This window comes from Syzygium oleosum, unplaced genomic scaffold (assembly GCF_021117445.2).
Source record: "Syzygium oleosum isolate NSW1041296 unplaced genomic scaffold, Sole_v2.1 Sole_v2.07, whole genome shotgun sequence".
In the NCBI taxonomy this organism is placed as follows: Eukaryota; Viridiplantae; Streptophyta; class Magnoliopsida; order Myrtales; family Myrtaceae; genus Syzygium; species Syzygium oleosum.
Genome location: NW_026607491.1, coordinates 6,112,692 through 6,125,783, shown reverse-complemented (window position 1 = coordinate 6,125,783; position 13,092 = coordinate 6,112,692). Strand labels below are relative to the sequence as shown.

General features: G+C 37.9%; 1 protein-coding gene across 2 annotated transcripts; it reads right to left on the bottom strand.

Moving 5' to 3' along the window:
- Positions 1-314: 314 nt before the first annotated feature.
- LOC115673782 (beta-glucosidase 12-like) lies at positions 315-7,802 on the bottom strand. 2 transcript variants are annotated; one of them, XM_030596030.2, is made up of 13 exons: positions 7,599-7,802; positions 7,401-7,470; positions 5,242-5,300; positions 5,009-5,084; positions 4,725-4,802; positions 4,547-4,634; positions 4,017-4,272; positions 3,333-3,448; positions 2,622-2,839; positions 2,480-2,511; positions 2,108-2,210; positions 1,543-1,651; positions 315-588 (listed from the first exon to the last, which is right to left on the bottom strand). In XM_030596030.2, the coding sequence occupies exons 1-13, from the start codon at positions 7,761-7,763 to the stop codon at positions 417-419; spliced, it is 1,542 nt and encodes a 513-aa protein (XP_030451890.1). In that variant the 5' UTR covers positions 7,764-7,802; the 3' UTR covers positions 315-416. The 2 variants fall into 2 exon arrangements, with proteins under 2 accessions (XP_030451890.1, XP_056169441.1); XM_056313466.1 differs by lacking the exon at positions 7,401-7,470.
- Between the last annotated feature and the right edge of the window lie 5,290 nt (positions 7,803-13,092).

The following is a 13,092-nucleotide window of genomic DNA, read 5'->3' as shown; positions in this document are numbered from 1 at the left end:
TGTGGATGACACAACCCGAACTTTCACCACCACCTTAACGCCCTCGTCCATAACCCAACTCTCGAACTCCCTCACTAACTCGACGAACTGGCCTATGGAGCTATCCATTCTTCAAGGGCAACAATATAAGGAGAAAAAAGGCTAAAAATGAATCCCAAGACAGGTCGGGTACGGGTCGAGTCCAGTATGGGTTGAGAAATTTGCATAGCAAATAAAATGAGTCAAAATAGGTTAAATTGATCAATTTAGATCGGACCAATTATGATCCAACCCAAACCTGACCCAACTCACGGGCCTACTCATAGCCAAACCAATAAAAGAAATAAAAATTATATAAATCTCATTTAATCAACTTGAAGAGTGGAGTTTTGCGGTTTGCAAATAGAAAATCCACAAATTGAGATTTGAGTGTATTGTTAGGGTTTATTGAGAAAGCTTTTGAACCAAGTGGCCGAGAGCTTTGGGTATCTTGTGAGCCCATTCTTGTAATCCACGTAATTGATGCCGAACCGGACGGTGTACCCGTTGCCCCACTCGAAATTGTCTAGCAACGACCATGCAAAATACCCTTTCACGTTCACACCTTCCCTATAATATACCAAAGAACCAAGAAATCATGTCAAGAAAATAAAAGATTTCATGCGTTAGGCGGAATTCTATTGTTCTATGCCCAAATTTTTATTTTCTAAAGATTTTTGCTCTGTGCTGGTAAGTTTCAATTAGTGTTGGCAACTGTCATCAAGTTGTTGGTGAAAAAATGACCTATGACTTTATTCCAGGTAACCTGTTAGTAATTTACCGAAGTCTTTATGAAAATTGCCAAGTTTTTTTTTTTAATAATTAGCAAGTTAGTTTTTTTATACTAACTTGGCGACTTTTATTTGCATGATTCGTTTAACGCTTTGACACTTTGAATTAACAAACTCTTATATGAAATTTTGTGCCTAAATTAGAGTGACTTGCCAATTTTTATCTAGTTAAATTACCAACTCCAAAAGTTTAATTGTCTTTAAAGCTACCAACTTTCATTTGCCTTGATTAGCAACTCATTACACTTGCTAACTTTTTTCATAGATTACCAACCTAAATCAGCGTACTCAACAAGCTTTTCCATGAAATTACCATCTAGAATTGGGATGATTAGCAACTTTCATTTGAATTATTTACCGATACTTATCTTCTTTTTTTTATTTCCAACCTTGCTTATCATTTGCAAACTTTTATTTTCATTTCATAGCAATGCCCTAACTTACCAACTCTCTCTAGAAATTACCAAAATAAAGACCCACTTATCAGTTGTTCTTCAATTAAGTTGTCTACCAGTTTTAAGTTATCAACTTCAATAAATAGCTTGGATTTTAAGTGATATATCAAGTAGTTCTAAGTAATCAACTCTCGTTGATTTAATTACTGGCGTCTATGTGGGTTTTTTCAAATTAGACACTCGGCAACTCTTTTTGAAAATTATCGGCATGGAAAAAAAATTGTGTTTTGGAAATGGGAGAGTAGAATGGTCTATGAGAGAGAGAGAGAGATACGCACTTGATTGCTCTCAAAACGTAGGAAAGATGACGATAATGATAATCTATTCTCATGTTGTCGACTAGCTGTTGCTCGAGAGGCAGCGTCTCGTTATTGAACTCATCAATGCCTGTATGCATGTGAAAGAATGTCAAACATGTGAAAATATCTGAATAAGAATATTATAGGACAAAGGAGACATGCATGATAAATCTTAAAATTTCATAATACATTTCCCTTTTATTAAAAGGAATCCATGTAACTTGTTTGAATGGCATATGTAGTAGATACTTTTGTGCAAGACACCGTGAGTGCGAATATATTTAAAACTAGCAAACTATATATATCTATACATAATAGATCAACGCATTTACTAAAATAGAAACAAGATTATAAATGTGTGGTATTCTTGGGATGGCTATTTTCCACAGCCTTTTTCGAAGAAACATACCAAAAAAAAAAAACCCAAGATTGAGTTTCTAACTAAATGCACATTTTATAAAGTATAATGCCATGCTTAGTTGAAGGCTAATCAGTTCAATCAACTAAAAAAGTGTCTATGTAACAAAACAGTAAATATTTTTACCGTTTTCCGTGATGTAAATGAGAGGGTCGCTGTATTTCTTCTTCACGTACAGCAGAATACGTCGTATTCCTTCAGGATACACATATAACCAATCCGAGGCAGCCTGTTCATTTCATTAAAATAAATATCAGATTTATTCACCTCTTTTTTGATTTTTGAAGTACATGGATTTCATCAACTAGAAAATAAACTACGAATAAAAAAAGAAGAAGACAAAATTGACCGTTTATTTCGTTTGCAAGTTACGCAGAGCCAAAGCAGTGGATGATCTGTGTTCAAGCAACTATTTCATTTTTTTTTTCTCTCATTTCATTTTCATGTCATGAAGTACATAGCAAAATAGGGAAATTCCGACTAAAAACGGACACTCACCTTTGGACCAATTGGGATGCCATCCCTCTCAGCTACAAAAAATAAGAGTAATTCATAAGGTGAAAAAGAAGAAATTATTCATTAAACTTAATCAATGCTCGATAATGAAACTCGATGAAACTAATTGCAATCGTAATCTTACTCGAAATATTGGTACGGGTATCCGTTAAGTAGCTCGGGCTCGGGCCCATCAAGTGCGGAGAGTCGGCGGCGTAGTTGGCAGTGTAATAGTTCAACCCAAGAAAGTCGGTCGAGCCTTTCAACATGGCCGATTGCTTCTGCGAGAACTTGGGAAGTCTCTCATCAACAAGAGAGCGCATCGAACGTGGGTAGTCTCCATGAGTTAATGGATCCATGTACCTGATGATCCAATTAACATAGACTTAATATCTGTGTTGCATACTATTCATGATGCATGTAATGATTCTATGTAATTAGCCCATGAAAATAATTTTCAACTTTTGGAATTGATTCAAGTAAATTTTCTTATCTCTGTCCATTTACTAAACAGATGATGATTACGAAGTGGGCTGGGCTTACTTAGTGACGTGGATTAAGTGGCACGTGCAAATTCATCTCACTCTCTTACCTTATCTCGAAAAACATTATTTTTTTTCATCGTACTAATTAGATTTTAGATGTTTATTTAGGGTTTAGGAAAGAGTGCCATTTGGCTATAATCAGCGCCCATAATGGAATCTTAATGACCAACAAAAAAAAAAGAGGAGAAAAAAATAAATTGGGGATGTAGCATCTAGATATAAATATAACCACTAATAATCACTTTGAACAATCATAACTATTGGAAAAAGAAAGAAAAGACATTGTAAAAAAAAAAAAAAGGCACACTCACCATCCAAGCATGAAATCTAGCGCTCTTGATGCCGCATTTTTGTTCTGTTTGGCACTTGAGTAAGGCACCATCCATTGCGACACTAGCGTTATCCCTATCTTCCCCTTTTGAGATTTCTGACATAAATTCAATATTTTTATTAAAAGTTTCTTGATAAAAATGTAAGAAAAGAAAATTAAATAATTTATTAAAATTTAATTCACCAAATTCGGTTAGCTACCAAGAAATTTTTTTTATAAGAAAACTCATTATTAGTAGGCATATAAACAAATTTAGCTCTCTCACACGCGTTTCTCCATCAAAATAAAGTTGTTATTCAAATTAATAACAGTGACACCGTGTACGTTATTTAGTGTGATTTGACAATTTATAGCGTCCTTGTTCCAAAAAACTTGGTTCACGAATAAATCAACAAAAGGTAATTTTGGATTAGGATATTATTGAAGCACAGCTCAGAAACAAAGCATGAAGTGAAGAATTTATCGGTAGAAATCCAAATTTGCAGCAACATGTGTACAGAATTAACTCAAAATTGACGAGTATAGGATAAATTTTAGTAGCGATGCATACAAATGACATGGACCGAACAATGAAAACGAGACAATAAGACACAAATTGTCAACTCTAAACACATGCAAGCAACATCTGCATATATGATAATAGCTAGGGTTTTTGACCGCTCACCTGATACTTGTCCCTGTACAACTTAACAGCCGCAGCATGAGCAAGAAGCTGGTAATGAGACACCAAATATGGCTCGATCCCAGAATCACCACCCGTGCAATTCAACCTTTGCCACTCAGAGCATCGACCTGGTGGGGTCAATCCAATACCATAGCCTCCAACACTGTAGCTGAATGGCTCATTCAGTGTTATCCAATGCTTCACTCTATCCCCAAACTCTTTGAAGCACACACCCACATAATCTTGGAAATCATCCCTGATTTCAAATATTAAATTAACTCAATTAGTAGTACTTTTGACAGATTTATCGAACTTTTGAGTAATGTTGGATATAATATATCATACGTGTGATGGTGGTATCATGTAACACATTAAACGCAGTATCATTTCAAACTGACTGACTCCTCTTGTCTTACGATATATGCATTTGTTGTCAAACACAATGAATTAAAGAAAACTAATTACATGATAATATCACGTCAGCTCGTTGCATGAAGTAGACATTATTTGGTTGAATTTGAGCAACTCACACGATGCCAGGACTCAAGAAACCACCGTACTCGTCTTCCAAGGTTTGAGGAAGGTCCCAATGGAATAAGGTCACAAAGGGTTGAATACCTACATGAATATATCAGAAGTTAATCATCATAAGATCAAATGGGTGTGTGAAATTAACTGGAGAAATAATCTAGGAGATCAAGCAAATACCTTGCGCTAGTAGCTCATTAATAAGGTTGTTGTAGTAGTTGATACCTTCCATGTTCACACCCCGACTCAGCTTTCCTTCTGAAAGTTGCCCCAATGGCATTTTAGTGAATATACCATTTATATGGTCTTATTAACTTGGGAAACAAATGATAATGTAATCATGACATTTTAAAATAATTTTCGAAATGTCATTTATGGATCCATCGTTTTACACCATCAATTAAGAGGGCAAATTAGGAAGAAAGCAAAATTGAAGGGAACATTTAAATTTTAATCCAGCTTACTTGGTAAAACTCTAGACCACGAGATGGAGAATCTATAAGCATCTAAGCCCATTTCCTTCATGATTCCAACGTCTTCCTGCACCCCATCAATTTTTAAAATTACCAAAATATAATAAATTTCTCTTACTAACCCGTTTTTGCTCTTAAAATTCCATCTGATGTGACAAGAAAAAAGGCATTTTTTTACAAGTAACATTTATTTAAATAGAAATTGAGTGCAAAAAAATAGTGACCTTGTATCGGTGGTACGAGTCAACCGCAACATCTCCATTGCTTCCATCAGCTATTTTGCCTGCCATTTTTGACCAAACATTATAGATCTGACAAAAAGAGAGAATGCGATGTAAAAGATTAAAACACAATCTTTCTTGTTTTTGTCGTGGTCAATGCTCCATCCTTGTTTACTCAGCGGAAGTCTAATGTGTAGATAAGGCAATGAAAGCACGACATCTGTTATTCCCCACAAAATTATCTACTTTTTATATTTGACACCCAAAAATCAATCAGTCTTTGTGTTGAATGAATTCTCCCTTTTCTGTTGCATTTGGTGTTAAATTTATAAGCCTACACTAGAATTGTATATGTAAATATATAAAAAACTACATTTCTTACAATTGAAAATATTTATAATCTCTTACAGACTAGAATTAAATGCATATCAAGAAAACACGGCAGGACGGAATGAAAATTATTTACCGCTAGTAATGTTCCAATTGATGCCACTTGCCTCATGCTACTGATTTTTGAAAATTATAATGAGAAGTTGCATAATATGGAAATCTTATACACATGATACAGATTATGACAAAATCAGAAAGCAGAGATTTTGCAACACCATTTCTATTTTATAGTCCATAACATTTACCTCATATATAAGATTGCAGGCTCGAGCTCGTCCTATTTATTAACTTATCTGCACTAGCATTCATATATGCATGTGTGTCTATATATATATATATATATATATATATATATATATATATATATATTACTTAAGTCAATGTCATGGTCCATACTATTTTTGTCAACAAGCAAGCTAGGGAAGACACTGACGTACGTACAGCGATGGACTCGAATGTTTCACCATTTTTCAACACCTTATTCTAACGGTTTACAATTCATCATATATATGGAATGCGTTTGTTTCATGAAAAATTAATTATTCGAAAAATACTTTCCTAAAAAAGATCGTCTATATCGCTCACAAAAATGAATGAACGAAAAATAAACATAAATTGTTGTCGATAATTAAAATATTTTTCATTAACTAGTAATTTCAAAAGATACAAGCGATTATTATTAGAAATATATTTTTTAAATTATTCATTTTTTGCGAAATAAACGGAGCCTTAGAGAAGACCTTAATCGTCCTTCTGTAAATTGCAAGTCTTCACACGGTTTTGATGTTGCAATGTGTCCTTGTATATTTCATTTAATCCATCATTAAACAAGACATATGGAGACAAACCCAACCACAATTGTATGGAATTTAAATTCGGACACAACACAAGATTTTCTAATAACAATTGCCTTGTCGTAAAACTCAATGTCTACAAAATTTTAACCCTTGTTAGTTGGACAATTGTATTACACACTTATATATGAAGAAATATATCCAGAGAAGTGATAATCATATCCAATGATCACAAAACGCGTCACATGCACGGAGAGGAGATATTAATGTGAGCCAGTTCACGAGATAATAAATTAAAACAAAAATACAAATATAAATACATAAACACACTATCATTTTTATTTCTTTATTTTGAAGTAGTAATTTGCACCATTTTCAAATTTTTTTCTAGGGGAGAAAAATTACTCTTTTGTCTCAAGTAATTTATGTATGCTGCTTATTAAAACACCCCAACTTTTCCCCAGGAAAAATAAAAGTAGAGAAAAGTGGTCCTTTCTATGGTCATTGAAAAAAGATATCATTATGCACAAAATAGATATCAAGTTGCAAAATCGTCCAAAAAGATCATTATAAAGAAATAAATATTGTCTCATTTATCATCTCTCTCTCTCTCTCCCCACATTGACAATTAATTCATCTCGAATGGATGGTTCACCTACTTTAGACTGCTTTCTGCCTAGAAACTGAAGAGCGCACATCCTCCACCTCTCAACTTCCATTTTCAAAATCAGCAGACAATTTCCAGACCGAAAGAAATGCTTCCACCAACTCATTTCACTTTCTCCTCCTCCTCTTAGAACGAGAGAGAGGGCAATAAAAAAAATTATGGACAATCTGTTCGACGATATCAACGTCTAAACTCGTTTATGATACCAACAATTTCCATAATATGTATGATTAGTTCCGTTCACCATGTCATTCGTATATAAAAAACCCGACTAGACGAGGGTATCGAATGTTGAAGAGAGGAAGAGAGACCTGGGTATTTGTGAGTGTAAGTGTCCCATATACTTGGCCCTCTGCCCCCTTCATTTGCTGCACCTTCATACTGAACAAGAACCAAAGGCCAAGCAAGGGCCTCAAAAAAACACAGCCAAAACCGGAATTTTCACCTCTCCCTTGTGAAGAGAGAAGAAATTCGGGATGTATGTTTGAATCGGATGTAAATGAGCTGACCTGATAAGAGGCTGAGGCAGTGCCAAAGAGGAATCCAGCTGGGAAGCTGCTTCTGTTGAGCGAAGCAGTGCCATAATTGGGTGGTGTCGTAGCTCCACTCTCGCTCACTGAGCCCAACACAACCGCCATGAAGCTTGTTAGGAGCACATAGCCCTGAAGACCCATTATGAGGTTTTTCGAAGGGTTTTTTCTTAAAAGGTTGCTTTGAGTCCGTCTATATATATATATAAGAGAGAGAGAGCTGGGGCCAAAGAGGACACGCCAGCCCCTTTCACGCGTCCTCATTGTTGACCCAGTCCATTGCCAACTGTTTCGGTTCACACCAGAATGAAGTTATCTTCAGCTCGCACCAAAATTAGAGTACAATCAGAATAACTGCATGATAAGCAATCAAGAGCTGAGAATATACTGGATCGACACTCACATAGATATAGGACTATCGATATTCTCAAAATTGAGTCTAAAGATTCAAGGTCCTCAATCAATATCATGTGAGAGGAATTCGTGTATTTAAAAAAAAAATCATCATTTATTATCGTCAAAATTATGTTTAATTTCATGAAACTTGAATGTTTTTCTTATGGGGAAAATTTGCAGCCTGCAACCAGCTTAAGCCATGATTAAACATTTTTGGTAATGTTTCGGGAATTAAACGGACAAAATCGGAAATATTGAGGATCCAATCAAACAAACATAAAAACGCTTAAAATTTGTACCACATCTATCCAAAACTAGTTATGTCACATCAACCAAATCATACATGAACGGTCATTCCCCGTCATATACGTTCATCTACAATTGGTTCAACCCTTTGACCTGGTTTTCACTTAATGAATTACATTAACCATCCTTTGGCTGCTTTGGTAGCCCCTTTTCAATTCCTTCTTATGATGTACCCAAGTCATAGTTTTCATATATTTTGGCAAATATTCATTTTCAAACCAGAAATCATCGACCTAATTCTGACAATGCTACACTTGGAAGCACAATATTCGCCGGAAGCAAAGATTCCCAAAGGTCACCATACAGACTTTCTCGGTTGTCTTATATGAAGTCGGCAGTGGATTAATTCGGATGGAAAAGAGCCAAAAATATAGAGATATTATCATATATGTGAGGACCAGAACGAGTCACGAACGGCGAAGTTTACTTATATTCATGGCATATGCCTTCGTCCTTACAACTTGTCGTCCTCCTCTAGACGGCTATGAAGTCCAATAAATCAAACTCAGCCAAGAAACACGCATGCGTTTACGGGCAACAAGATTAGGGAAAACAAAGGGAGGGTGATGGGTCCAGTAGGGCTGGGTTTCCTCGAAACTTGAATATGGCAAGCAGTTCGGGCCGTACGTTATCCCCAACTTGAGGGCGCCGACCCATTAAAAATATGAAAAGGAACGCAATGTGTTTGGTATCTTATGAAACAAAAATAGTGATGTCGTTGCTGTTTTTTTTTTACTGCAGTTGAATGAGATTGGCGGTTTAGCATAGGAAAGGAAACAACTCTACCTCGGCTAGTACGGCATCGGTGGCTACCTCAAAAACATTTGTGTGCTTAGAGTTTGTTTCGATGTAATCCATGTTGAAAGATGATGTTCAATTTGACTATTAGAAAATTCAATCTGAAGATTGGACTTTCTTTTTTCTTTTTTACTTTTTAATATCGTGCTAGGTGATATTTCTTGTGTCGGCTCAGATATCCAATGAGTCAACATTTATAACCTTGTTAAACCAGCCATATAATCCATATGGAAAGTTACAAGAGGGTTTTTTTTTTTTTGGTTGGATGTTACAAGAGGGTTTTTGTTTTTTTTTTTGTTGGATGTTACAAGAGGGTTTCTCACTGGAAGTATGGAAGGATCGTCCATCGAATGGGTTACATCACCTACTCTTCAGACAAAAAGTAGCAATTATGCAATTGATTGAAACCTATCCCTCAAACCAATACGAAAACTATCCAGTAAAAAGATATCGCATACTGTAATAATTTACTTGAAGAAGTACAAAATAGATGCATTTTCTAGGATTAATTGCGTGCAAGACACCTCAGATGGCTGGACGGGATTTCGAATTCGCTGATGGTGCACACTTGCAAGCAATAAAATCAAGTGTTCCCTTTGGTTTGCCACATTATCCTTCTGTATGTCCAAGGAACCAGAATTAGTATGAATACAACTGCTTATCTGCTACAAACTATAATGAGAAATCAAAGCAAACTAATAGAAGAGTAAATGGATGAAGTTCCTTAAGTCCACATACCTGAAATCCAAACATTGCCTGAAGCCAATCAAGAATGTCTGCATACTTCTTCTTTCGGTGGTCCTCTGGCCATGGAAGGCCCTTTGTGGCTGCGTTTGGGAACGCTTCGGGGGAAAGTCTTTGGGGAAATGTAAACGACTTTAGGTTGAAGGGGTTTTTCAAAATGCAAATTGTGTTTGGTAAATTGTAACTTAAAAGTCCTTTGCAAAGTAATTTTGGGTAAAATAACGTTTGGAAAAATTATACTTGCAAAGCTCTTTTTTTTATTTTTTATTAAAAATGTTGAAACTCTTGGCTGGCTCCGTCGAAGGGCAGCCGGCCGCCTGCGACCCAGATCCGGCGCCGGCGGCCGTCGTCTGAGGCGAAAGGACCTCCGGCAGCCCTCGGCGACCACCGACGAGGGCCGCCTGGGGTCGAGCGACCCCCGACGAGGGTCGCCAAAACCAGGCGAGGGCCGCCGGCGACCTAGATCTGACGCCTCGCGGCCCTCGCCCGAGGCCGACCGACCTCAGCTCATCGGTACCGACGAAAGGACCGCGACCCACATCGCAACTGAGGCGAGATCCGGCGCCGGCGCCTCGCAGATCTCACCTCAGACGCAGATCTCGATCGACCTCAGCTCGTTGGTGGTCGCCGAGGGCTACCAGAGGTCCTTTCGCCTCAAATGACAGCCGCCGGCGCCGGATCTGGGTCGCCGGCGGGCCTTGAGGGTCGTCAAGGTCGCGCGACCTCAGGTGGCCCTTGCCTGGGTCGCGTGACCCCTCGCGGCGGTCGTGCGAGCCCAGGCGACGGTCGGTGGGTTGCGCGACCATACTGGCCCCCCTCCGACTGATCGCCTTCGCCTCACAATCACGCTGTCGAGGTCTCAGCAAAGAAGATGATGAATAGTACAGACGAGGCCAAAACTAGAAAATCAAAAAAAAGATGAGGGTAGTTTCGGAAGAAATTTTTTTCACTTACTCTAGGGAGTTGTATGCCGAGAAAGCTGAAAGCCCAAGGCAGCCTAGGACCTGCCTTGGGCTTTCAGCCTTCCGAAGGCTTTCTTTTCCTCAAGGTGAGTTGCAAAAAATTTACCAAACGCCCAATATTTGGCTGAAGGAGCTTTGGACCCCTAAAGGCCCTTGGGAAAGCTATTCCCAAACGCAGCCTATATTCCGAAGCGCCAGAACAGCAGCTTGGATCTACAGAGCAAGAATATTACATGTAGCAAGATTTTCATGTGTTGCTAAAAATAAAGGCCATAGCATGACATTCAATGTTTGGGTGGGGATGCAACCTCAGGATACTTTATAATCGGCGGATTTTCACTATCAGGATTCAGAGGGAGAATGTTGTAAGGAACGTAAATTTGCGCTTTTTCTAGTACTTCATCCCGAGCCTCCAAAATCTGCACAAACATAAATGCGAAGAGATATTACTCGCAGACGTGTTCTATGAAAAAGAAAGCAGAATCCTTTCACTAGGTCAAATTGGCTATACAGTACATTGCACCTGCTGTTAGCCAAGAGAAAATTTTGATAATATGACAAACATCTCATTCCAATCAGCATACCCTCCCTTCAGACAAGATATACATCATGTAATAAATTCAAGAAATGTGGAAAGCTGTACCTCCGAATCAATAGATTGCTCCTTTTGAACAGCTTTCAACACCTCAAAAAGTACATTAGCAGTTTGCTAAGCCTTGGTAAGCGGAGCACTACATTTGAGACCGTGTTAACTGCTGAAAAGTAGGAAGGCAATAGCAAAATTGTCCAACACATTATGTAAAGTAACACTATGGACATACCGATCAGCTTTATCAGCATCACTTCTTTTGACCCTTGCCATTAAGGTTGGTTCATTTTCCTGGAAATCGATAGAAACATTACATAATTTCATTAGAAAAGAAGGTATCTTTGTTGACACCTAAATTTTGATTAGTTATTAAGGGATTTATTGCATAAAAAATTAGGAACCGATCCTAGCCCCTAGCAAAAATGTTAGTTAATTTTCATGAAAAAACTGCATATAGTTTAGGTAAATTCATTGCATTTTAATCAGACCGGCGACAAGTGGTTATGACTTTAATTGAATGGACTAGGCCTACGAGGAAGGGAGAAATTCGGCAAAGGCATGGAAGAGGCTTTGAATTTAATTAGAATAGGCTCTAAAGGGACCAAGACTGTCATTAATTGAGCTCACAAAAGAGCCTCTTACTGTTGCTCGTTGGCCCAACCACAATCTGCTGCTTCGCTGAGTCCCACTAGCCACTGCGACAACCTTTCTTGTCGATGCCTCTAACCAGAGCCACTCCCTGCATCGTTGGCGACTTGAGTCACCTGTTGCTGTCCCTACTGTCTTGCGAACCCAATTGAGAGCTGACGACGACCTTGCTTCTGTCTTGATATGCATCGAGACCCACCTCTGTTCCTAACTGATGATGATCAAGGTTGCTAGGGGTGAGCATGGTCCAGGTTGGACTGATCCAGCACCTAACCCAAAGACCAACCCACACAGTATTGGTCCCCAATTTTTTGGACCGAGAACTGACCCTGTTGAGTCTGGACCGAGGACCAGTTTGACCTTTTGGGTCCGGTCCGGTTCCAGGGTCAACCCGGGACTAACAGATTGTTGAGCAAAATCCCTAATTAGTTTTGACGAATGACAAAATAATCTTTTACTAATCAGAATTACACTTAAGTTATTTGATGCAGATAAATGCTGAGTCATCAGACTTAGTCGATGAAAGGACTTTGTCATCAAACTCAAATTATTTGTCAGATTCAATAAGTGTTATTTTTGGTAAGTTTATGCAGGATAATCAAACTAATATCTCAAGATATACTAATTGGCAATCACAAGATCGTTCCTTAAATACGAAGAACTACACTTATAGAAACCTTGATTTGATTGTATGGGCGATCAAATCACCCGGAGATAATGGTTTTTCTTCTAACGGATATGCATTTTCTTTTGGGAAGTTTTCTCCAACGGTTTGATTTGGAGATCAATCCTCTGAAGATTATCCAACGGATAGATTAGAAATGGAGGAGTATAAAAGGAGTGCAAACGTCATACAAGAAGAATAACCAGAATCAAGAATTTCAAAGTTTGAATAGAGCTTTGATCTTACACACTTGTGATTACTGTATTCCACGTTATGATTTTAGAAAGAAAATTACTTGAGTGAAGAGTGTACGTGATAGTGCAGTCTATCATCTGAGAAGCACTGCTCTTGTAATCTTCTGGTGAT